General features: G+C 44.5%; 1 protein-coding gene across 4 annotated transcripts in view; it reads right to left on the reverse strand.

Moving 5' to 3' along the window:
* Positions 1-10,416: 10,416 nt before the first annotated feature.
* The window catches only part of klhl4 (kelch-like family member 4), an 81,680-nt gene continuing 64,978 nt past the window's right edge, over positions 10,417-27,118 (reverse strand). For all 4 annotated transcript variants that reach the window (XM_060063397.1, XM_060063396.1, XM_060063398.1 and 1 more), the window contains 8 exons: positions 26,711-26,907; positions 23,378-23,590; positions 20,867-21,053; positions 20,233-20,457; positions 16,025-16,187; positions 14,824-15,036; positions 13,129-13,300; positions 10,417-11,991 (listed from right to left, as the gene is read on the reverse strand). In XM_060063397.1, the coding sequence (XP_059919380.1) occupies positions 11,932-11,991; positions 13,129-13,300; positions 14,824-15,036; positions 16,025-16,187; positions 20,233-20,457; positions 20,867-21,053; positions 23,378-23,590; positions 26,711-26,907 (1,430 nt within the window). In that variant the 3' untranslated portion in view covers positions 10,417-11,931. The remainder of the gene's footprint in view (positions 11,992-13,128; positions 13,301-14,823; positions 15,037-16,024; positions 16,188-20,232; positions 20,458-20,866; positions 21,054-23,377; positions 23,591-26,710; positions 26,908-27,118) is intronic.

The following is a 27,118-nucleotide window of genomic DNA, read 5'->3' on the forward strand; positions in this document are numbered from 1 at the left end:
TCCTCTTTCTCTCAATCACCATTTCTCTTTTTCCATTCATTCTCTATCTCCCTCTATCTCCATAGCTTTCCACTATCTCTCTCTCTCTCCATAATTTCTCTCTATCCACACTTTTGTCTGGCATTCCGTACCATTCTCCCTTATCTATTACCTCTTTTTTTTTTACTCTTCCATCATTATTATTATCTCTTTCTCTCCCTCTTCATTATCTCTCACTCCATCATCTCTCTCTCTCTCTCTCTCTCTCTCTCTCTCCATTCTCTCGCTCCCCATCATCTCTGTCTCTCTCCATTCTCTCTCTCTCTCCCCATCATCTCTCTCTCTCTCTCTCTCTCTCTCTCTCTCTCTCTCTCTCTCTCTCTCTCTCTCTCTCTCTCTCTCTCTCTCTCTCGCTCCATAATTGTTCTTTTATCTCTCTCACTCTTTAGACACGTGTCTCTCTCTCTCCTTGGTGTCCAGTGCGTTGTGTGAGTGTTATTATGTGTGCGTTGCATCACTCCCGTGCCAGGCGCAGACGGAGGGACCTTGAGGAGGAGACTTCACAGGGCAGGCAGCACTGAGCACCCCTGTGGCGCTGCGCACATCAAATGTATGCAGACATGCATTGGCTTCACACAACAATTAATGTCCTGTGTGTTATTTTAATTAATTTATCTATACATTTTTCCTTATTATTCATTAGCATTATTAATTCCGATCAAATTGGCACTGTCGACACACAGCGCTCCCGACGCTCCCAATTATCCCTTCGTTGACATAAATTACGACACCTTGATTTCACAAGGGGATTGGTCTCCACACTGTAGCACGATGGAACAGGAGGGAGGAGAGTGGAGGGAGGAGAGTGGAGGGAGGAGAGAGGAGGGGAGGCATGGGGGCTCCTGATGTGTGAAGGAATGTTCACATCCCCTGTGTCCATTATCATTATTATTATTATTATATATATTTTATAAAAACATCCCCCCCTTTCCTTCCATATGATATTCCATCCAGGCACAATGTCATGGCAACGCATAGTTATGCAGTTGGATTTATTGTCTGCACTGCGGCATATTACCATTGCTTTACATGGCACCCAGGAGACTTAAAGAGGCAACACCTTTAGAGCGATGCCTCCTGCTGGCCTCCGCCGGCGGACTGCGAGGTCCCACCCCCTCTGTTTAGTGGTGGAGGACACGCTGTAGACTGATGGAGAGGTAAAGACTAATCCCTCCGTCTGTCTGTCTGCCTGAATATCAATGGATATATGTATAAATCTTATTGTCTATCTTTCTGTCTGCCTGTCTGTATATCTATCTGTCTATCTATCTATCGGTCTACCTATCTATCTATGGATATACATACACACATTTCCACACACACAGAACACATTTCCATCCCTACCACAGCTTCCATTACCTTTAAAACTCTCAGATTCCCTCCCCTGGAGATCAATAAAGTTTGGTTTTAAGGGGAGTTATCACCAGTAAATCCGGGCAGATTCCTGGTTTTTATTTTTGTTATTTTATTTACATGTGCAGATAAAATAAATATGTCCCCTTTCCACTGTAAACATAATATAAACAGGGATTTTTACTGGTATCATAAAGTGCTGTAATAATCAGAGATGGCAACCAGACATTTATAGGGCCAATCTTTTTTGATAACTTACCCTCTAAAGTGCTAAGATCTAGCCCATGCCGTGATACCAGCTAGCATTCACTCAAACTACCTGTTAATGCAATAATATATAAATACAGATTCCTGCTAAATAATTGAATGGCTCTGCCCATCAAACAGGATTTTAGGGCTAAGCCTCAGGATAAATCTGAAGGGAAACTTCTTTGGCAGACTTAAGGCAGGGCAGGAAGAAAAGGACTTAGGCTATACAGTAAAGTAATTATCCATGACATCTTTTGAAGTTGTCGTGTGTGTCTGTGTGTGTGTATGTGTGTGTGCATCTCCCTTGCAGAATGAGACTCTCGGTCTATAGGAGGACGGGGGATCTTATCTTATTTCACTGGCCCGTGGGCAGTCCTCGGGGCGGGGGGGGCGGCGGCGGGGGGGGCAGGGGGGGCAGGGGGGGCGGGGGCCACGGCACGCGGGCCCCTGTGACGCCCGCGACCGCAGTTGAGCAAGAAATAAAATGTTCTCTCAAGATTGATGAAATCCACTGCAATGTGCCCTCTCCCTCAGAATGCTCCCCCTCCCTCCGTCTCTGTTCAGCCAGTTGTTAGCACACACATCTACAACTGAACACAGACGGAACTGCATCAGCACGCCACTCCTCCTCACATTCATCAGCGATGTCGCTGCTACTCGCCACCCGGGCGACTTTGAGCGGGCTCCTCCAGACTGCGCCGCAGGCCGGTGGTGTTGCTGGACGGTGTATTGTAATGGTTTGTAGACAATGATACCATGCTGCCATGAAGGATATCTGCCGGAGTGTGTGCGGTGATGTCTGGTTTAACCTGTGCAGCAAGTGTGCAGCCTCACCAGCCCCAGAGTCCAATCAGACTGGGGCCCGGTCAGGCTGCTTAGACCGGCATCATCCACACACACTCCCCCAATAACATCTTTATATACACAGTCAAATACATTGTTTGATTGCCCATATTCTGCATAGCCATTTGATGCAGTTATTTTATTTTATTAATTGTTATAATTATAATTGTAATATATAAATAGTCTCACACACATTTTTTTTTCCAGGTAAATAAAAACAACTATATCCCACGCACTGATTAGGCCGTACATCAGCATCAAAATCATGTGCTTGGACTTGAAGCTCTGAATTATTATCTTCGACAATTTGTACCTAAAAGAACCCAACCTATCCAGACCACGGCTGATATCACGAAGGGCACGCGGGCGACGGCCGTGCAGGGCGATCGCAGGCCGCCCTACATCCACCCCCTGCCTCTCCATTATGCCACGGGATAACAGATGCAGATAACTGCAGTGTTCTCCCTCAAGCTGTAAAAGACAGAGCCACCCCCCACCCCCTGTTCTGCGCAAGTAATGGTCCACAGCTTTAATTGTCGTGGGCTGTTCGTCTTCACTAACAATAGCGTGTAAGCAGAAAGGATCTGGCAGCAGAGGGAAGGCAGGCCAAGTCTTTACAAAGCAAGAGATTTAGTTCTATAGGGCGCCGGTTCATACCCGGATCTTCCAGTGATAAGGATATTTGTATGTGTGTGTGTGTGTGCGTGCATGCGTGTGTGCGTGCGTGTGTGCGTGCGTGTGTGCGTGCGTGTGTGTGTGTGTGTGTGTGTTTGTGTGTGTGTGTGTTTGTGTGTGTGTGTGTTTGTGTGTGTGTGTGTGTGTGTGTGTGTGTGTGTGTGTGTGTGTGTGTGTGTGTGTGTGTGTGTGTGTGTGTTTGTGTGTGTGTGTGTGTGTGTGTGTTTGTGTTTGAGTGTGTGTGTGTGTGTGTGTGTGTGTGTGTTTGTGTGTGTGTGTGTTTGTGTGTGTGTTTGTGATACACAAGTCAAGAATGGACCTTTTTTTAATAATGTTTTAAAAGGAATTATTTGTATTTGTATTAAAATCGACAGGATTTCCTAAATTACAGACCTGAGGGAAGTGAGATCAACCAACACAAACATATGCAGCTGAAACATGTTGTGTGAGCTGGAACACATCCCTTTCTCTCTGCTAACCTTGTTTGAAGAGCTGTACGCTATTGTGTTTTTGTGTATCGCTTCAAAGTGTATATACATCAGCCTGGTTTGCTCATTTGATTTCCACATGTCTTTTCATGTTAAACTTCTAAAATTCTTCCCGCGCCATAAACTGTTTTATTTTCTGTGGCTGCGTAGTGAAGGCCGCCTTTCAAAGGATCGAAACTTCTGTTGAAAGCAAAACAAACACACTGCAGAAAGTGTCATCGGTGGTCGTTGGCGTCCCGTTTGAATCCCACATGAATCAGCTGGTGTTGTTACTCTGTGATCCACGGTAAAAAATTGAGGCCCATTAAAATTATAGATTGAAAAGCGCGTTGGTTTATGCAAAAGGGATGTCTCTCACACTCGCACACACACACACAGCGCTCTAATTGCGTCCTGTTCCTGCGAGAAGTCAGGCGATGTTGGATCTTTTGGGCGTGTTGGCAGCGAGATGCGAGACAGTGGATGACTGGCCTACGAGGGGAGGAAGAGGAAGTCGGCTTAGAGACGAAGAAGGGGCGGGGGAGGGGGGGGCTCGACACACATCTTGACAAAACACACAGAGCCACTGTCCACAGCAGCCTCACCCTGACAGCCCGTCCATGCATGCATTCAGAGCCAGTAGAAAAAACCTTGTGAATCCTCGGGATCCGACATGCATCACGTACATCCAGCACACATCTCGTTGCCTTCGCATATTTTGTTTCCTCACACCGTTCAAAGAACTGTTTGACATGTATACGTCAGGTGAATGCAACGCACATGCCAAAAAGAGGATCTTTTAATGATTACCAGTTATATCCCCACAAGTGCTCATTGCAGTGTTTTGGGGATAGCTGATGGTACAACACTTGCCATATTCACTATGTGACAGGCCCACAGTTGATGCCTCTGTGTTCCCGAGTGACTAACATCCACACGTCGACGTACACAACACACTCCTTAATGCTCTTATACAATATTTCAACGGCTTCTTCCCCCTTTACTTCTGCTTTGCTCCCAGAGAGAGAGAGAGAGAGAGAGAGAGAGAGAGAGAGAGAGAGAGAGAGAGAGAGAGAGAGAGAGAGAGAGAGAGAGACAGACAGACAGAGACAGAAAGACAGAGAGAGAGAGAGAGAGGGATTGATTGTGAATGTTTTAATGTTCCTCTCTGCAGCTGCCAGTAGAGAACAGGGGGCTCGGCTCCTGCTCTTGTCAGTTGTTGTTCGGGGGCCAAATTAGTTTTCTGTTCTTCCTGGAAAAAACACTGCAAAGAATGGCCTGCATCAGCTGATCAGGCCGGGCAGTGTCTGATAGCTGAATGGATCGGGTGTGTGGGGGGGGGGTCAGGGGGGTCGGGAGCATTTGTTCTTCTCTTCTTCTAGACCTCGACCACCATGAACCCTGTTTTCTTCCATCCCTCCCCGTCATTCCGCAAACTTAATGCACTCCTCCAAAACAACACCAGCACACACACCCAGCCGCCGCTAGGACCTACTCCCAACACACATCTAGCCCGCCCCTAGGACCTACTGCCAACACACACACACACACACACACACACACACACACACACACACACACACACACACACACACACACACACACACACACACACACACACTCAGCCACCACTGGGACCCCCAACACACACCCAGCCCGGCCGCTTGCTCTGTGGGCTGCTTTGCCACACCTATCTGCCGTACCCCCTGCCATCCTTATCTATGAGCCCTGTACTGATGATGTGATCCAGATGCCTCTGATACCAGCCTTCCGAGTTGCACTTGTGACGTCATTTCCTGTCTCGGAGCACTTATAGCGTTCCTGTTCATCTTTGTGATTGCGTCATGGAATTGGCTAGTTTATGGCGCATTTCCAACGGCGGATACGGGTCGGTTCAGTCTGCAAAGGTGCGGCATGGGTCGCGTTTCCAGACTGAGCCATATTGAGCCGTACTCGTCTCGCAGTACACATCTGTTGGGGTTCTGAGACGCCTGAAAGGGTGCTGGCAAGTTTGAGCTACACATGCCGTCCGTTGATTGATCGACAGAATCGCACTTCCGTGCGACAGGGGGATAATAACAAACAAACACATTACCCGCAAGTTATTTCTGGGCAACGGCGAAAGCTTCATTTATGGAAGAAAATGTTGCGCAAAAGATTGCCATCCTTCTTGGACATCCTACATTGTTGCTCTTTGTTCATTGTGCATGTTCTTCTGTTTCCTTGGATTTATTAGCAGGCTACACTGTGTCGGGCTACTATGAGATCACGATGCTTACGTAGCTGCCGCCGCTATCGGCATACGGCTTAAACCTGCCCAACCGTAAGGGTACTGTAGGCGGTGGAAACGCGAGCCGTAACTGGGCTGGGCTATACCGCACCCTCACTACTGGGCTGAGGCGTGCTGGGTCCGAAACGTGCCTGCCGGTGGAAAAGGGGCATTATTGTTAGCTACATTAGCCTCTTTAGCAAACCAGCTCAAAAACAAACAACACAACTTTACATTGTATTGCACGCACATCAAGACTATGCATAACTTGGTTACTGTTAGGTATTTTAAGCACATAAGCTGCCCCCATATAGCGACTAGGAAGCAGGATCGAACACACAAGCTGTATTACCCTCACATAGCCACTAGGAAGCAGGATCGAACACATAAGCTGCAATAACTACTCCAGCCACAGATGGCAGCACCTTTAGACAGGTGAGGAAGGCGTAGCCATTACGTCACACCGGCCACGCCCACTTCACATAGGCCACGCCCACTTGACCCTAACAAGCGCGACAGTGAGATTGGACTTCAGAAACATCCGGTAGTCCAAACTTGCGAGTTAGATATAGTGGCCTGCTGTTTGTCGCTCACACGCGTGTGCAATCCAATTCCCCTCCTTTTGCTTCATAGTTACCATACCGAAATACTTGAACAAATAAAGTGAGTTAAAAACGATCCGGATTGGACTACTTTCTTCATGAACTCGGCATTACCGGAATATAGCAGCAATCTAATCAAGTGTGTAAGAGCATTTAAAATCGACATTAAAATGATCAACATTGTAGAAATACAAAAAAAATACATCTCTTTATGGGCGCCGCCATTTTTGTTGAGAGCGTCATCACTGAACTCGTTATACTCTCAGAAATCCAAGGGGGCTTGGGCAAAAGGGGGCGTGCCTCCATGAAATGCCCCAAGAAAACTTGTAGATTTCCCCACTTACAACTCGGGAGGCTGGTGTCCGATGCATCTGGATCACATCATTATGCTGCTAACTGCCATGTTAGTAAGGGTGTACACCAGGCCACTGGCTGCCATGTTGGTGAGGGCGTGTACCGGGCCGCTGGCTGCCATGTTGGTGAGGGCGTGTACCGGGCCGCTGGCTGCCATGTTGGTGAGGGCGTACACCGGGCCACAGGCTGCCATGTTGATGAGGGCGTCCACTGGGCCGCTGGCTGCCATGTTGGGGAGAGCGTACCCCGGGGTGCTGGCTGCCATGTTGGTGAGGGCATACCCCGGGCTCCTGGCTGCCATGTTGGTGAGGGCGTACACCTAGCTGCTGGCTGGCATGTTGGTGAGTGTGTACCCCGGGCTGCTGGCTGCATGGTGGACAGGAGGATGGCAGATGGACATGTCTGATATCCCTTACGCGATGGACTGAGACGAGACTCGGAGCATAAACTCACAAAGCTACAGCGCACCGCCCCCCCACCCCCCCCACCCCCAACACCCACACAGCACCCCAAGTGGTCTGAAGAAGGCTGGAGAGTGGAGACAGGGCCCACTCACAAAGGGAGGTACCCCCCCCCCCTCCCCCACCCCAACTCCCTCCCTCCTCCTCCCCAATACACTCCCTCCCTCCCCCCCTCTCCTCGGTCTTCAAAGATAATGAGATGACAATGTATTCAACTAACATAGAGGCAGAGGGAGACGGAGTGGGGGGGTGGGGAGAGATTGAGGCAGAGAGACGGAGAGAGATGCGTTCTACACACTCGTCGACTGCCTTTGATCAGAGCAAGGCACAGAAGCACGCGTCTTTTCTTTGGATTTGTGTTGGATCGTGGAGGCTTAGTTTAACTGTTGTCTCGCTTACGGCTCCAGTCTGAACGCAGCTCTCGCGTTCAACCGCACTGGAGCTGATGTTTGTTTCTGGTATTGAAATCTCTGATGAAGTAAGACAGTTATTGATCATAATGAATCTTGAAGTAGATAGACAATATGTGCTGCATTGCGAAATACCGTCGGTATACCTTAATTTTTTTTCATATATTTGGTTAGTTATTTTATCATAGTTCATTTGTTTGCTGATGGTAATTGTTTTCCCTGGGTTGCTATATTTTTATTATGTATTCTATTTTTTTTTTTTTTCAATTAATGGACAAATATAGTTACAGGCATATTCGATGTCCAATCTTTGGGCATCTAGAAACCATGTATAAGCTTGTTGAATTATAAAGTTTATTTCTAGAATTAGATGAACAGTGACAAGAAACATTGAAATACATCTAAGATATGAGTAGGCCTCTGTGCTACGATTGGTTTAACAGCACAGTAAAGAACACGTTACAGGCAGGTCTAAGCGTGGCATATTTCCTTCCCTTTGCTTTCCAGTTTCACGAGCAACATCATCCAATATGCCATTCTGTTTGTAATACCGGGCCTGGTGTTGCGTTCTTCTCTCATCATCTCGTCCCAGTGTTTCACTGTTAGAACAATGAACAACACTGTTCGGACCAGCTGCTGCCTCACATCTAAGAAGGACTAATGAAGGAGTAATGTTTAAAAATAGAAATGCATGCTTTTTTATTTTGAAAACCGGACTCTTAGTGAAGGGAAAGAGCCCCATCAACACGAGATAGAGTTAAGCTCGCACTGCAGTCTATGCAGCGTTTCCTCACAGCTCAGCAAGACGCCACCTTGAAAGAAACAAAAAAATTAACATCTAATTTCTTAACGTTTCATCATTGCGTCTCAATAATTATGCAGGGTTATTAGCTCAAGTTTTTGTCCTTGGCATTCCTAATGCAGGATGACATTTATTATGAACATTATTGGTCGTAGGGTTCTTTGAATCTCCCCGTCTGAAGCAGTCGCTTCTTCTGTGTGTCCTGCGGTTAAACAGCGCCCTCTCTTGGTAAGATGAAGACGATCACATCCACCGCGTCAGTGTTACATGCCGCGTCAGTGTTACAGTGTTACATCCACCGCATCAACATGTTACATGCCTAGGGGTCAAACATGTTGATGGCTGTATTTCAGTGAACATGGGCAACGCAGTCTGATATCTTTGACTTTACATGCTTGCGTGGGTTAATTCAGCTAAACTCCAATGCAACGTTTATCATGCCTTATTTAGGTAATATTTCTGTGTCGAAATAGAAAAATAAATCAAAATTGCAATAAATTAACCACAACGGAATTCCTATGTTGTCCAAGTTTGAAAATGACTAGAAGTGAAGTTTGGAAAAGGTTTTGAATTTCAACAAAGAATCGTTTTTATAGAGGCGGTTAATACTGGTTCTAGTTCATTTAGATTTTGAAAGTTTTATTATAAGTGATAAAACGCAGAGGCCTGGAGAAGGTTCACGGAGAGAAGCATTTTAACTATTAATAATGACTAGCCTAATTAATTTCCCAGAGTTCATTTAAATGTAACGCGTGAGGAAACACTTAAGCCTTAATAACAAACACTAATAAACCAACCTACAATCTAACCTTAATTTATAGGAGTACAATTGTGTGGGTTAATATACATTCAAAGTCACCATTCGCTTACAGAAACAGCATTCTTTATTTTCTTGTTCAGACATTTCTCTGTTGGTCGGTGTAGGCTTGTTAAAGATTGTCTGGAAGGGAGATCGTTCACTGCAGGGCTCTTGTTTACATGAGTAAAAACTTGCATGCCTCAGTAGCCTGGCCTTGGGTCATCTTTTATTGTATTCTATTCAAACTGGATCTCTATCTAAATTGCATCAAAAAACCGAAACATAGCCCATTATTTGCTGGTCACTTAGATCTATGCCTGCTAGGCCGGTCTCCCCCTCGTACAGATGAGATACAATGGGGAATCTGCTCAAAAAGCAGAGATTCCCTGCTAATTGGTCTTCTGGTTAACAATGCAATTGATGAATGCAGCTATTGCTTGGACTCTGTCTATATAATCTGGTCATCAGAACAAGTGATACAATTTTGCAGAACAAACTTGCTTTTCTTTGTTGCAATGCACTAGCACAGCATCAACCCAGTGTGCCTGCTGAATGCAATGTCCCTGTAGCAGTCTCTGTGAGGAAAGCCCCTTGTTATGCCCACATACACAGTGATCTTACTGCGGGTTTGTTTTCTGCCGGCTCTCTGTGAGATTTTGTGTTTGTGTGTGTGTGTGTGTATGTGTGTGTGGGGGGGTTTCTTGCCTCATTGCATGCGTACGTGTATGTGTTACTGCATGTGTTACTGAGTCTCCTTTGATCCACCTTGCCGCGATGGAGAGACCTGTGGTCTGGAGGCACTGAGAGAGCAGCTGTCTGGAACTAGGGTAGGGCCCTGGTATAGGGTCACCCCTGGCAGTTTGGCAGAGGAGGGATGTTCCAGACACACCACCCTCATTGGAGGATTGAAACAGCAGCTGTGAAGGCGGACCTAAGCTGTCCCAGCAGAGGGTGAGTGTGTGTTTGCGTATGTGTGTGTGTGTGTGTGTGTGTGTGTGTGTGTGTGTGTGTGTGTGTGTGTGTGTGTGTGTGTGTGTGTGTGTGTGTGTGTGTGTGTGTGTGTGTGGTTGTGATTAGAGACACACAAGTAATATAAGGTATACAATGAAGTTATTTATTTGGTAGTTCTGCATGCTGTACAAAATGATGATAAAAACATCAAAAAGCAATATTTGGCCTCAGAGTCATGTTAGAATTCTTGTTACAAAGAGTTTCTTTACGATTGGTTTTATTATATTCATCTTAAAGAACTGCAAAAAACTATTAACAAATTAAAAAAGACATTCCAACCAGTGTCATGAACTACTAAACCAAATTGGAAAAAGCTGTCTTATTGTTCTGCATTGAAGTGTAAAATCACCTTTAAAATGTTTTTAAAATACATGTTTGCTTTGGCGCCTCCTGTATAGGTAGCTGAGGAGGAATCAAAGAGAGGTTCCTGCAGTACCCAGAAGCCATTGGATGCTTTGAAAAGCAACAGGGCATATAATTGTCTGTATTTTTAAACACAAAGCTTTAACATTGCACAGTTCAAATGAAAACATTCGATTGGCTAGCATGCCCAAAGCTTAAGAACAAGGTTGAGTCACTGACTGCGCTGGTTTTTTAGGCATACGTCTAGCGAACAGAGATGCAGTTTTAGCAAGTCGTCAGATGCCTGTACACTGTTATGTGAAATATCAATATGATATAGTTCGAGAATATTTTTTTACAATTTTGTAAACGTCTCATTTAATGTGAAAGAAGACCTCAATGACAAGCAATTGACTTTGGTGTTCCTCCACTACAGGATCAATAAAAACAACATTAAGGCAAAAAAAACAATGATTCCAATAGCCCATTATTCAGCAGAGAGTTGAACATCGCAAAAGCCCTCCTCCTCTCCTGGAAACTATCTCAACAATACCAAGGTTGAATTTGCTAAACTCATATGGCCCTCTTTATTCACAGTGGACCCTTCATAAACATTGTCCTTAACAGAGAAATCCTTATTTAGAAGAAAACCACTAAGGAAATAACTGTTAAACACAATCTGTGCGGTAGTTTATACTTTCGTTTTTTTATTTTTTATTAAAAACAACAATGATCTTGTTTGTTTTTTAACCCTAAAATATTGCTGGTGGCAGAGCAGGGACATTATGCTACTGTTGGGTTGTAGGTAACCTCTCCTGTTTTTTTTGCATACACCAAAAAAAACAACTGTAATCTGTATCATTGTTGGAATGCATACTCGACATGAAATCAACCAACAACAAATGGACACCACAACAAATGCTTGGCACAAGTTCCCTAAAGCAAAGCCAAAGCGTTTAAAAAATTCTTGATCGGTTGAAAATGTCAAGAATGTGCAGTGCATTCCATCTTCTCGAGGGGAGAGAAAAAAACAAAGTCTCTGTGGGTAACGATAGAAACAAGGGCTGGTATGAGCCGCCGTGTCCTCATCATCCTCATCCCCCTTCCCAAAAAAAGTCTGTGGAAAACATGTGGTTCTCAAGAGGACCTAAAGTCAGGGTGGGTTTCTCATTTGTCCACGTTCTTTCTTTCTTTCTTTCCCCTCTGTGTTTGGTTTCCCGGGTGATGGAGAGCAGCACAGAGCGAGAGAGAGCGCTCAGGGCAGCTTCACCACCACCACACAGGCACCCGCCCGGCCAATGTTGAGGGGTACCTCCTGCAGAGGAGGGAGGGAGGGAGGGGGGGAGAGAGAGAGACAGAGAGAGAGAGAGAGAGAGAGAGAGAGAGAGAGAGAGAGAGAGAGAGAGAGAGAGAGAGAGAGAGATTAACCACCTGCACCACCACCAGCAGGAGGAGTTCTCCAGGGGATCCACACAACTCGCCCAACACACACACAAACATGCGCGCACACTTAATTACGCACACACACGATACAAAACAACAGACAACAATAGCAATACAGTGTTCCAGCTGTAAACAACAAGGGCCGTGATTAGAGGCTTTCATCTGCACATGAGAACACAGGCAGTGAAAGGAGGAGGAGGCCCAGCAAAGGGTCCATTGTTTGGAGCTGTACTCTGTGTTGTCGATGGGGACAATAAGGACCAAGTCAATGAGGACAAGTTTTGAAATGTTACTTTCTAAACCATGTGGTCTAATAAATGTATGTGAACACCACCTTCCAATGTAAATATGTAGCTGTGATTGAAACAGGAAAAGCAAAACAATATGTTTTGCATCCATATTATTGTGATGACCTCAACCTCAGAGGTATGGTTATCTTCCTGTCTGTCTGTCTGTGTGTCTGTCAGCAGGATAGGTCAAAAAGTTGAGCTCAATTTGCACAAGAATTGCTGGGTAGGTTGGTTATAGGCCGAGTTACAACATATTCACTTTGAATGCCATTCGGGAAGAAGGAAGTGGAGCAGTGCTTGTGACTTATCATAACCCTATTCAGTATTTTATACCTGCAGAGCTGTGGGCGTCATAGTTGTTGTCTGGGTCATGCGTGTTTGTGACACGCATGGGTTGGCATTTAGAGATTCATTAGGTCTATCGTAGCCTATTGTGAATAAATACAAATATTGAATGTCATAAAATCATAATGTATATATATAGACTTATTGCATAAGTCGCCTGAGTGTAAGCTACATGCAGCAGTGATAGTACAAGTGATTATACATGTTGAACTAAGAATAGCGTCCATCATGAGCAGGGTGATTGGCCATCAGACCATCAAAAGCATGGTGATTGGCCGTCAGACCATCATGGACATGATGATTGGTCGCCAGACCATCATGAGCATGATGATTGGCCGTCAGACCATCGTGTGCATGGTGATTGGCCGACAAACCTCAGCCCACTCATTGTTCTGTGCGTCGTAGGACTCCACGGTGCCGAGGTAGGACTGCCCGTCGTACCCCCCCACCGCGTACAGCCGGTCCCCCAGCAACCCCACGCCCACCGCATCACGGGGCACGCTGAGCGACGCCACCGTGGTCCACACGTCCGTCTTGGGGTCGTACCTGGAGGGGAATCAAGAAGTCAACACATGGAGGCTCCAGAGCCACGACCAACAGTCGATGAATCGACCAGTCGATGGACAGAAAATGTCTTGTATCTCATTATTGATAATCCATTCATCACTTAAGTCACTTGTCATGCATAAACACCAAACAAATCTTCAGCTTAATTCTTCAGAAGTTTGGTTCATCGATCATACTTCAGTTATATCTGGCTGCTTGTCAGATGGAGTAAGCACATTTCAGACCTCACTATGCAGTCTGGTCGCGGGAGTTTGTTGCTATTTTTGATATTTTATCGGCTAAATTACTAATTAATTAATTAGAAACAGTAAATGTTAGCCTAATCCCCTAACACAATCTAGAAACAATGGTTAGTAGCAGCCCTGTGGTACACTGTTGACCTTGTGAGATAATAACGTTGTTTATAAGCAGATTTTAAACCTTGTTGGGGGTACAAGGTCTTTAACGCAGATATATTCGGATCTGCTTTGAACTTGGGTTCAATTATTAACCACTGCTTTTGGATGACCTCTGATACTATGTTTGGAAAACATTGTACACTGGTTCTGAGTGGGTGTTAATTCTGGAACACATAAAAAAAATTGCATTTAGAAAACATTTATTCAGAATTAAATATGTATCAATTTCATCCTACGCATGTCAAGGTTAGGGTCAAATGATATGTATGTAAATGTGTATGTATAGATGTATATATATATATATAATATATGTATATGATGACATCTGTGAAACAGAACATAACATCTACTCTAAAAGGGAATGGTATTCGAGGCAGTTAGCCGCAGATTGTCAAATGCAGGACGTTACTTCGACCACCAGATGGGGCCAGATACTGTTAAAAGAAAAACACCCCATGTAACCGTCTACGGATAACGTGACCTCATCACATTTGACTTAACAATTACAGGCCGATGAAAAAGATAAGATTATTGTTTAGCTGTTCTATGTTTCAGTTTTTGCTTTGGTTTCCTTCTTGAATACCAGTCTGAATAACACATACCAACAGCCAAAAGGAGCAGAAAGGCCTTACATAAATTCAAAAACGAAAGGCGTCAGTTTTCTAAGCCCTATTTATCCTGTGTTCATTGGTTCACTTACCTCACTCATATAGCGCAATCATTTATGCGGCACAATTGCGTATTGAGTACGGAAGTATTTTGTACGAATCTGGTTCCCTATGTAGTGCACTACGTAATTCCATTAATGCAGCTATATCCCATGATGCATCGTGGTTTTCATTGTCATCAGACTCAGACAGACGGGAGCAGTACTGACCTCTCCACACAGTCGGACAGACAGGAGCAGTCAGACAGACGGGAGCAGTATGACCTCCTCACGCAGTCAGACAGACGGGGTACTGACAACTCCACCCAGTCGGACAGACGGGAGCTGTACTGACCTCCCCACACAGTCAGACGGACGGGCTACTGACCTCTCTACGCAGTCGGACAGACGGGAGCAGTACTGACCTCTCCAGACACTCAGACAGACGGGGTACTGACCTCTCTACGCAGTCAGACAGACGGGAGCAGTGGGTGGAGGCGGGGGCGTCGTGTCCTCCCACGGCGTACAGGAAGCTGTTGTAGGTGGCCACGCCCACCCCGCCCCTCCTCTTGGCCATGGGTGCGCACATGCTCCACTTGTTGGTGTGCGGGTCGAAGCACTCCATGGAGCGCAGGCAGGAGCTGCCGTCACGACCGCCCACGGCGAACAGCCTGGAAACCCCCCCCCCCCCGGGTTACAGCCTGAACACAGGCGGCCTTGTCTTCATACTGTACGTACACAAGGTGTATTAAGCACATGGCTTCATTATGGAATTCTAAGTATTCATCAATCATCAATCAAGTGTCATGGTTTCCAGTAAGAGGATCCTGCCTTACTGCTAACAACTATTAGTATCATTTATGTTTTGCAGTGTTCCTTGACAGCGTCCTCTTTCCTCCCCCTCCCCTCCCGACCATCTGTCTGTCTGTGTCTGTCTGCAGGCTTGCCCGCAGGAAGGCGGTGGGGGACGTGGGTGGGAGGGGGGGGGAATAAACATCTTTCTTGTCTATTTTTGACCCAGTTGCCAAAATAACTCCAGGGACTTAAGTAGTATCTCCTAACACTGAACCATAGATTTGCGTCGTCAGGACTCTCTCTCTCTCTGGCCCAATCCCAATGTCCGGACTCACGGACTCACAGACTTTGATGGCCATTCGCGCAAAATTATTAAGGCTTTAGGGCTGTCCCAATGACGAATTCCAAAGAGCGTGAGGGTTTGAGTCCACACTTACCGAGCCCTTTCCGTGAGTTAAAACAAAAAGTTTGACTCAACAAGAAGTTAAACAACAAGACGACGCTACTGTCAATGCGCGACCAGATGGGAATTTCGGCCTTTTTTTAGTGAGCCGGATCATTTGGATCAGCTCACCAACAAGAGTCGGCTCTTTTGGCTCCCAAACGGCTCTTCATATTACTAATTATCCCTTTTATAAAAAAGCCAAAAAAGCCAATCATTACGTATGATGTCCCATACTTTAAGCTTGAAAAATCTCCGTCTCTACTCTGACCTCCAGTGCATTACTATAATGATCTTGCTAGCTGTAGCTAGCTGTAGGGAGAGCCTCCGAAGGGCGAGCGAGGAGAGAAGAGAAAGGCTGGAAAGACAAAGAGGAATTGTTGACACCGTCAAGAGAGAGAAGACAGAAGAGAGAGACTCACTTCCCGTTGAGCGCTGTGACCCCAACGGTGCTGCGGGGCGTGGACATGCTGGCCACGTAGTTCCACTGTCGGGCCTGGGGGTCCCAGCGCTCCACCGTGTTCAGGTAGCTCCAGCCATCGTGGCCCCCCACCGCATACATGGGCCCCTCCAGCACTGCGATGCCTGCAGGACACACACCATCACAGAGAAGGAGTGAGCCTCTAGGACTCTAGGTAGGAAAACCTCCCTTAGTGTTTTCAATGCTTTTCTACCTGTTCTGGAGAGAGGAGAGAGAGTACAGGGAAGAGGGAGAGGGAGGTAGGTTGTAGCATGGGCTCGCATGTCAGAATCAACCCTGGACTGTTTGCCATGTGTGTTAGTGCACCATATGTGCAGCCACAAATTAGTATTTCAATTTCAATTGGTTCAATTATTTACAAAATAGGTTATTTGCGGTGGATGCAGAGGTCAAAGTGAGTAATATGTGTACCCCCAAGTGAAGCACTTATTCATTATTTCAGGATAATGAAAGTGCTTCGGCCCCAGTGTTGCCATGTTACTATGCAAATGGTGGATAATATTCAGATGATGAACAATGCAAGTCTAGCCACATAACAATAGTAAAAGCACTGCGCTACAGCAAACATTGTCTCCAGACCTAATAGTGCTATTGCAAAACCTATGAAAGATGTTAGCAATTAAAATCATTCAATCCTTGAAAATCATCGCCACAGCAAACACGGCCTCCAGAACTAACAGTTATTGTGCTATTATAAAAACCTCTCAAAGATGTTGAAAATTAAAATCATTGAACGCAAACACAATTTGATTCCATGCACCATAATATTAATGCTAATAATCGTAATACAATTTCAACAAAATGTAACGTCTTTCTTCAGAAAGGGTTCCTGGAGAGAACTCCGCCGGAGGCGGCAGTTCCTGAGCTGCTCTCGCTTCCTGAGTGAGTCACGGCGCCAGCGCTTTCCAACGCCACCGGCCAAACAGGAAGAATGTAAAAATATGTTGTTTTCCCTGTCACAATGGAAAGTGGTTTTCAACCAGCACAACCCAAATGGAGGCTTTGTTTGGAACAATATCTATACACCGACCCGCTCACAGAACAGTTCTCTCAAATGAGAAAAAATTGTTGTCCCGTATAATTAAGGCCACTCTAATTAGACTCACAAAAAAGAAGAAGGTAGGTATTAGAGCAAGCAACAAGTTCAACCCTATTCCTTCTCCAAATGCCACAAAACCATCAGCAACACCATCGCCACTGCGAGAGGAGCAGAGAAGCGAGGCTGGGGTGGGCTCGATATCTGAGTGAGACGGATCAAAGACAACGGCGGTTAATCCATACGATGTAATCTTGACGGGTGAGCGAGCTGACGCGCTCTACCTAACGTTGACAAGATCTCCCCGCTCTGTCACGTTTCAACTGTAAATCAAAAGGCTCCAGATAGGGGAAGTATCAGGCGTAGAAGAGCGGAGGGGGTGGTGGTGGGGTGCAGGTGGTGTGAGGCCAGAGCACCCACCTAGCTTTTGATATGAGCAAACGGTAAAAAAAATAATATGAATAAAATGTATCAAAAGGTATTTTTCAAAAGGATATTTCTTTCCACAGCAAGCCAACAGTGCAACCTTCATCTCTCCAACTGTGAGTTTGAAACCTCGTGGGCTGTTTTCATATCATCCAGGTCTTTATCATCATGTGTCTGACATAAATAGACATGTATCATAATCTCATAGCCTGCTTCTAAGATCATGTTTGATCCTGTTTCATCATGCTTGCATCAGTTGATATTTGATTAATTGTATTTTTGCAAGTGATGGATTCCAAAGCAGATAATTAGAAGTGGAAATATTGGTCCATTATACTAATGAGTTGTGAATAACAACTATAAATATAACCGCAAGCGGTGATTAACGGGGTCCGAGCAAAATGAAAAGTCAAGAACACACTAATTGAAGATATATAAATATGACATATAATTATGAAGGAAAGATGTTGATGTTCCCCTTAATGCCATACTCTGTCTCGGCTTTCAGGTGACTGGGATGCAGAGCAATGGCCGAATGTCATGTTCAACATTGTCAAATCGGGATTCGGACTCTCAAACTAAGGATCACCAGTACAAAGCATTATCCCATTGAGCCACTGACAAACCTGAAATGTAGCCTCATTCACATGGTGAAAATGTCTATTGATGAGCACACAACATCCGAAAACTCGAAGCAAACATTTCTCAAATGAATTAAGGGCTTTCTTAAAAGCCAATACCTGACAAATCTTTGAAATTCTGGGGAAATTAAAAAAAACACTAACGGAAGAAATATTAGTATGACAGAGTTCATAATGAGGGAAAAATGGTAAACGAATAAGTTGCCCTTAATGCCATACTGTGTCTTGGCAGTCAGATTCTTGGAAACTAATGAGCCGGAATTATAATTGCCTGATGAATTTCAGGTGCTGTTCAATGTTGTCTTTCTTAAATGAGTGGCAATGACAGAATGTCATGTTCAGGTTGTTCATAATGCACTAATTTGTATTCAAACACAACCTAAGGATCACCAGTACAACGCATTATCCCATTGAGCCGCTGACATTCCTGAACTGCATGAAGCCTCATTCACATCGTGAAAATGTCTATTGATAAGCACACAACATCAAGAAAACTCCAAGCACACATTTCACAAGAGAATTAAGGGCCTTCTTAAAAGAGTGTAGATCTGAAAATGTGCACTGTTCATGGTATCCACCTAATGATAGCCGTATGGTAGATACTATACAATAACAAAATGGTCATTTGGGCAAAATGGGTTGAGACTGTGGACGTTTGGCTTTTCTATGAAATTGTGGGAAATGTAAACATTTGTAGAACAGAAGACAGGGGTGAAAAAGATGCATCTGATTTTAGAGATCAATATGATGAAAGAATTTTGAGTCCAGGTCAATCTGGTAAGGAGAAATGAGGCTAGTTCATATTTTTTTTAAATAGCGCCACCTTTGGGTGCAGTGCCACAATTTGGGTTTATGGGTAGTGGGGGGTAGTGGTATCCGCCTAATAATAGTCATGTTTTTTTATGAAATAACTAAATGGTCACATAAGACAATTTTTATTGGCCAATATTTCTCAAAGGAACAAAATAAAACAAATTCTGTTTGATGAATTTTGTGAGGCTTGGTCTAAAGGTTTTATGTGGCAATTTTTATGAATTTTTGATTATTTTTGTAGCCTGTGATATCTTTTTATCATGTTTTATAGAAGCATCTGATTCTAGAGATTAATATTATGAAAGGATTTTGAGTCCAGGTCAATCTGGTGAGGAGAAATAAGCCCAATTCATGATTTTTGTACAATAGCGCCACCTTTGGGTGCAGTACCACAAATGTGGGGGTTATTGATAACCTTACCGGAAGATTTCAAGAATTGTCGACTTACGGCTGCAGTATGAATTTTACAGAATTTGAGGGAAAAGAAAAAAACGTTACAGAAACAATGGGGGATCAAGCAGCTTCGCTGCTCGGACCCCTAATAATTAGTAAAACGATCATGTTTTATGTGCTAACGCCCTAATCTTTACGGATGAATTAACATATCTACAACATCAGTTAGCATTTTAATTAATGTTGGATATTATAATTATCCAACATTAATTTGATGCCAATGAATATCATGACTAAAGATGAGCCCTGTGTTGTCTGCACAGCAGGAGGTAGGCTAACAATAATTGGCAGATTGTCGTAATGCAACATTTTAATGAAGCACAATGAAAATCTGTTGAAAGTTTCAGTTCATCATTAAAATGTAATAAACAAGCTATCACAATGCGTTTAATAATCACTAAAACATGAGAGGGACACTGGGCAACATGAGGCAATAGGATTCTAGAGACGCATTGCCCAAATCGACTTAAAGTGAAATGTTTAGATGCAGCATTATTAAGTGTTTATAAAGCATGAATAAAACATTTAAAATAGTTTTGAAATCATCAACTGAAGCTAAATCTTACTAACTACTATCTAATTAGCTTATGAATAATTCATAACATAGTATGAATAGCTTACTAATGTCTTTTAATGTATATGCCTCATAAATAAGGAGTTCACTTTGTACAACTGGTTTATCAACTGCAGTGAGTCTGTAGCGCTGCCAAAGGTAAAAACAGTTTGTGAAATAGGGTTAGGGATAGGGTTAACATAATGAGAGTGAGGGGGCGTGCTCACCAAGGCCGTGGCGGTGCGTGGACATGGGGGGCATGGCGGACCACACCTTGCTGACGGGGTTGTAGCACTCGGCCATGTTGGAGGTCTTCAAGCCGTCCCGCCCCCCTACCACGTACAGCTTGTTGTCGATCACCGCCACGCCGAACTGTAGCCGCCGGCCATTCATGGTGCCCACCTGGATCCACGTGTTGGTGCGCAGGTCGTACTTCTCTATGGTGGTGGAGCCTGGGGCGGGGGATCAGTACCAGGGTTATGGTTCTGTTAGTTTCAATAGTGTGGATGATGGGAGGCTCATGAAGCAATGCGAGGGTCTTTCAGCAGCTATCAAAAACAAAGGCCCTTCAGAGCGCTCTACAGGCGGGAAGACATTTAAACATTTAAAGACAGACATTAACAGACTATAAAGTTAAACAATCATTGAAAGTGAAATGTAAAGTAAAGGCAGAAGATAGGGACAAAGATCGGATATACCCGTGCAGATAAACTTACTAAATAAAAAGAATGTCAATCAAATCAATCGCTGCAGTAAACAGTTCAGTTCAACTTGTTAGCTTCGTACAGCGGCCACAGCCCTTATTCTCTGTCGGTACTGGAATAATACCCTCAGGTTAACGAGGCGCTGGCTCATCGTTACCTTTGGAGGCGTCCATGCCCCCCACAGCGTAGAGCGCCCCCACGGTGGACTTCCTGGGCTTGGTGCGTGGGCTCTGGAACATCGGCCGCCGCTCAGGCAGCAGGTGGTACTTCATGGCCTCCATCAACAGCTTCTGGCACTCCAGGTCATCTGAGAACATCTTGTTGTTCTCCAGATCTGCCAGGAGCTGGAGAGCATACGGCCGGTGAGTTTAATGAGGATAAGCACATTGGATAACACATCGTAATGGTATTTTTGTTTTTCATAGTGGAAATTTCTTCATTGAAGAAATATGATTCTTCAAAATGATTCATAAACATTGTTTTTCAATTTAACTGTTAACGAAAAATTGGGTTCAAACTACGGTACATTTAGCAATTAAACATATTTTAAGTATGTACATGAATATAATTTGAAGAGGCCTATTTGCCATATATTGATGATCTTCTGTAACTAATTGCACAATGCTTAAAGCATGGGCAACAAATAAGCACGTATAATATTTCGATAGGGATTAAAACATAGAAAACGATGTCTGATGACCATTGTTTCAAGCTCTTGATCGTTGCTGCCTATTTCAATATCACTGATTTATCCAAAAACATTTCGGGGGTATTTTTCATTCATATACTCTTCCTTAACATATACCGCGGGAGATTACAGTTGTACTCGCAGGGCTTAAAACAACTGTAAATATGACTACCAGATCATTCAGCTGAGAGATATTAATGTTCATACCAACTGTGGCAGAAGCTACAGCGCTTTGGTGTCACAGCAGTTCCATCTAGGAGGAGCATGTTGTGGGGGATAGGCATTAAGAGGTTCTGAACCCCAGGGCAAGGTGCTGCTCTCTCATTCACCGCTGCATAGGAGCTCAGAACACAACCAAGCTAGAGACCCTGCTTTCACTATGGTGACATATGGACACATTTGTTTTGAGTAACATGAGATCTGCAGAAAAGTACTCTATACTTTATGTTGTTTCCTATTTCTAATTGTATTTGCATAATTTATTCTTGACTCTTATTCTTTGCGCTATGCATTTTTTATTCAAGGTAAATACCAATAACAATTTAAAGACACCATGAAATGAACTATTCTTATTCTAACTTATTGCAACGTCATATTATTGACCTATAAAACAAAGTATGGGTTTAGGAGTTATTTTACATCCAAATTGATCAATGGTTGTGATGATGTCCACACCGGCAAGCTCAGCTCTGAGACCGATAATATCAAAGCATAGCCTCTGCTGTCTCCAATAACTTTAACACAAGCCTATTCCATCCTGTAGCATCAATTGACATTCCCCCTATGTTTTTTTATCGCACTGATATCCTATTATACTTTAAAATAAGTACACCTTAAAATAGTTTACACTGTATTGGTAAATTACCTTTTGTGTTGACATTTTGCATAAACGGTGTTAATACCTATTCAATCTAAGCCTTCCACCAACACAGGCATTGAAAGTGCCACACATTAAAAACAGACATTTCCCACAGGTTTGCAAAGTAGGAAAAAATACTGTTTTGCAAAACAACCCAGTGAGGGATAAAGTGGTGGCCTGAGTGATGCACGTCTGTCCCTCATCATACTAATTCCCAGTTTAGCCCAATGTTTTCTTATAGCGTTTAACCTTATTACATTTATGCATAGAGTGTTGACTTGGATACCAACTTGATCTCCAACATAAACAACAGAATAGGTCATTTGTCAATATAACCCGTCAACCCATATGACCATACTCTGGTACAGCGCCCCCCATCAGCTGGCCAAAGAAACATTTAAACGTAACGTTTGTAAATTTTGTTGGCCAAAACCGAATGGATGACATTTGTTATATATCTCAGTGGAAAATTCAACATTTAAAATTTTGGCACTGATGTCGAGCGATTTTAACCTTTATCCCCTTGTCGTTCTGTGTTATTGTTGGACACAGATAATACATCTCTTCATATGTGTGGAACTCTGATCTACATCATGAACTGAATATAAAGAACCCTCATGGACTGCTGGTCATTTAACCTCTTCATAGCATTTTCTTGTTATTGTTTCATGAGATTCAGTCGTTTTCCACAGCTTAACTCTGCATCTTTGAGTCCTGATATACATGTATTTATCGAATAATCATCTAAAGAAGCATATTGATAGCTATGGTTCCTCATCAGCATTTCCAAATGATGCAATTCGATTTGAATTACATTTGTGTCCACAAAACTAAGAAAGAAAATAAAAGAATGGAAGGAGGAGAAAATAATAAATAACAAATAATAACGTAGAAATACGAGGTATCTACCGACACTATGTGAATACCTAAATAATAATACAATTAAATACATTTAATTAACAGAAAGAATGGTTTAGCTTAGTTTAGGAACCCAAGCAAAGCTTTCAACCCATGGATTCCTGAGAAGGACGAGCAGGGTTTGACTCGCTGGTGACTCGCTGCTGAGCCAACGCAGCGGTGCTCCGCCTCCACACAATACGCCAACTGCCTGCACCGCTCACCTGAGGGGGCAGCAGAGGCAGACGGATGAAGGCCAGCAGCAGCCCCAGGTCCTGCTGTCGACTCTGGACATCGTAGCGCACCCACATCATCAGGGCCTGGAAGATGGTCTCTTCATCTGGGACGTTTATGTCATCGCTGGACAGCAGCTTGACGATCTCCGCTGTGGGGAGCAACAGGAACTCCTGGTTCTGGATGACCTCCAGAAAGTGTTCCTGTAACAGAGAGAGAGAGAGAGAGAGAGAGAGAGAGAGAGAGAGAGAGAGAGAGAGAGAGAGAGAGAGAGAGAGAGGGGGGGGGGGGGGGGGGTGCAGATAATCATCAGCTATTAAAAGAGGGGTGTGTGTGTGTGTGTGTGTGTGTGTGTGTGTGTGTGTGTGTGTGCGTGTGCGTGTGTGTGCGTGTGCGTGTGTGCTTCCGTGTATCTGGTTGTGTGTCTGGTGTTGTGTCTGGTTGCGTGTCTGTTTTTGCGAAGCCTTTCAGCATACTTCCAGGACTCAAAGATATTTAATATTAATGTATAGTAGTATTTCCACAACAATTGATGATGATCAGACTGATTATAAGTACGATTTACCTCCTGTTGGAAATAACCCATTCATGGAAAACTTATTTTTTTCCTGTTTCATGCATCATCAAAATTAAACTAAGGAGCTGGCCTGCAATGAACCCATTTACTGCAATTACCGTTCAGTTCCAGTCGTTACGAAATATTAATCGTCATGACAACAGCCAAATCCAATCGTAAGTTTGGCATCACAACAACCCCAGCAAATAGCTTTTGGTATCTAACAGCTAATGTAATCAGTGTTTCCGAGACACTGTAATAAGGGGATCAATCAGCCTGGCCCCACACAGATATTAACCCGCTCTTTAAAGTGTTGATTCACGAATATGACCGAGACCCGCTTCACAAACATGTATGATTCACACAGGCTAACAGCTGAACCGTCTGTCGTCTCACGCAGCCCATGAGATTATTACACAAGTTTATGAGCCAAGGAGGCAATTCGCTGCTTCTAAGAAATTGCACAGTGTGTACGCGGCAGACACATATTCCACCACTGGACCATTAAATATTTCACCAAAAAACAGCACGGAAATCCTCAGCACTTCCTTGTGGAGGATTAAGAAGCCTTCATTTGAGGTGCTTAATGTCAGGGCATAATTGATGAAACAGGCTCCCAGCAGTTCATTGAAGTTTGATTAGAAACAGGGAGGTAAACAACCAGCGCCAACATTGCTATCCCGCTAATTCAGAACCCCGCTGTGGGTGGGAGAGTCGTTCTTTATGAGCGTAAGATTGATCTTCCATTTACTGGGCTGCGAGCCCGGGACATATACCAGCGCTCCGTGACGGCCTCTTCAAGGGCACTGTCGCTGGGCACTTCCATTATACGGCGGCTCCTATAAAAGCCCAGTGCTTTATACATCTTTGTTATGCCCAACGTTAAAGCACACACAATGAAAGGCTTGGCCTCCAACATGTTAGTTTTGCACCCTGGTTCTTCCTGCATCGTACCCTTTAGCGAGAGCCAATCGGCTGGAGCAATGTGCTCATAGCGACCGCACCTATGAGCTTACAATTAACCAAACACACGCAGCGTATCGATCGGCGATATATCACGTCAGCGGCGCAGTTTAATCATTTTATCGCTCGCCGGGCTTTGAGAGCTTAGTGCAACAAGTCTTAATGAAATAAGGGACACGCATTGATCTGTTGTGGTATTACTGAGGGAGCTGGGCTGTGTTTGCTCTGACAGATTATTTGTAATTACAAGTCTCAAACTGCTGACAGCTAAATTGAATACCTTGGGCTTAACAGGACTAATTATGGGCTGTTGAAGAAGGAGGTCTTTTGAGATGTTAGAGAAAAAGTCGTTGGAGAGTAAACTGCTAGGAAAACAAGATTAGTTAGAGTGGATTCTAATTGATTTAACGAGAGCTAAGGGTAATTGTGTTGTAACAATATGTTCAGCAGTAGACTGCTGATGAGTATATCCCCCAAAGCACTTCAATGCACTCCTGGACTTTTCCTTAGTGGTCGCTGAACAAACTATCAAAACGTACATGTTACATTTTTGTATATTGGACTGAAATTCCCCAAAACGTTAAAGCATAAAAGTGACACGAACCAAAAGTGCCATAAGCCCGACCGCCCACCAGCCCAGTGAACAATAGAACTTCACATATTTGTGACCACCGGGGAATAACAAAAAGACGTACTTTCAGAAAGGAAAGGGATGTGAGGTGCAGGCCCCCCGACCCCACACGCACCCAAGCACCCAAGCACACACACACACACACACACACACACACACACACACACACACACACACACACACACACACACCCTAACCAGGAAAAACAAGGCTTATCAAAACATGGCCCGCTTCCCTCGGAAACCCAGAGGACAGGACCTCCCGGAACCCCCCACCCCCCCAGCTTTCTACTGCTCATCACCACGGCAATTTAACAGGAAGTTTGGCCCCTCTTCTGTAGTTCAGTGATTAGTTTAACCCCTCGCCCGCTGGAGGGTCGCAGCGTAAACAGACCCAGCAGCAGATGTCCTTCAGGAGATAAGGCTCCCTCTGTCTGTCAGTCTCCCAGCGCCGCTACTGTGCGCGGCAGCAGGAGGAAAGACAGATCTGGACGGTCAGGCCTCAATCTCCACGCTGATATAAGTATAAAGGAATGGCTTTACCCTTTTTACCTTACAAGTGCGAGTTATTTGTCCATGTGCACACTTAGTGGCATATCTCCATAGCAACAGCCGCGTATACCAAATCAGATCAACTGAAAACATGAAACCATTCAATTTCGATTAAAATGGACTCATCATGTATTTTCTGTTGCTGTAATGAGATTTCATATATAACCGAGATGCTGGTGGTGAGGCATCGACCGGTCACTGAGGCTGTGGCTTCAAAGGGAACCATGTGCACCAATAATCCACCACTATCTCTACAACACCATACGGCGTCTGTTTGGATCGAGGAAGGTGTTTTTATCCATTTGCAACACTGCTTTGACATCACCACCCTCCATCTGTACCGTTCCCTCTTCCTCCTCCCAATAACACACTGCTCTGTTTTCCGGCCTCGCTAGGATCAAATTACAGAATAAACTGACTAACTGTAAGATTGTCATAAAAACACACATACATTATTAGTTAAAGTAGGCTTACTACTTAATGTAGAAACATGTCAATGCCCTTCAATGACTCAAGCCGGATTAATGTACACATTATTCCTACACTAGGATGGTGTCTCTGGGAATGTGCCGGAGCGCCCCCCCATGCAGCCCGGAGAACCCGTCCCAGAGTGGGGGCCCACCGTGGTGTAGCAGTGGGCCACGTTCAGCAGGTCCAGGCAGCCCTGGGCGTCTGCGAAGGAGCGGATGCCCAGGCAGTTGGACGGGTGCAGCTGCTTCATCAGGAAGCCGCAGCACACCTGGATGACCTGCGAGAGCTGCAGCAGGCACGCAGCCGCCAGCAGGCTCTCGATGGTCTCCTCCTTCAGCTCCAGTACACCTGGACACAGGTCACAGAAGGTCACAGAAGGTCAGAGAAAACCAAAAAGAGCTCCATGGTTGATTTTACGTGTATTAACTACTACGAGATATGAATACACAACGAGGGGCAGGATAGTCTTGCGTCGGTTGATGCCCAGCCCAGAGAAAATAACGAATAAAGCCTAAACTAGAGCAACGTAGAGAAAGACAAAAGAGGAAATATAATGTAA

The sequence above is a fragment of the Gadus macrocephalus genome, chromosome 10 (genome assembly GCF_031168955.1).
Source record: "Gadus macrocephalus chromosome 10, ASM3116895v1".
NCBI lineage: Eukaryota > Metazoa > Chordata > Actinopteri > Gadiformes > Gadidae > Gadus > Gadus macrocephalus.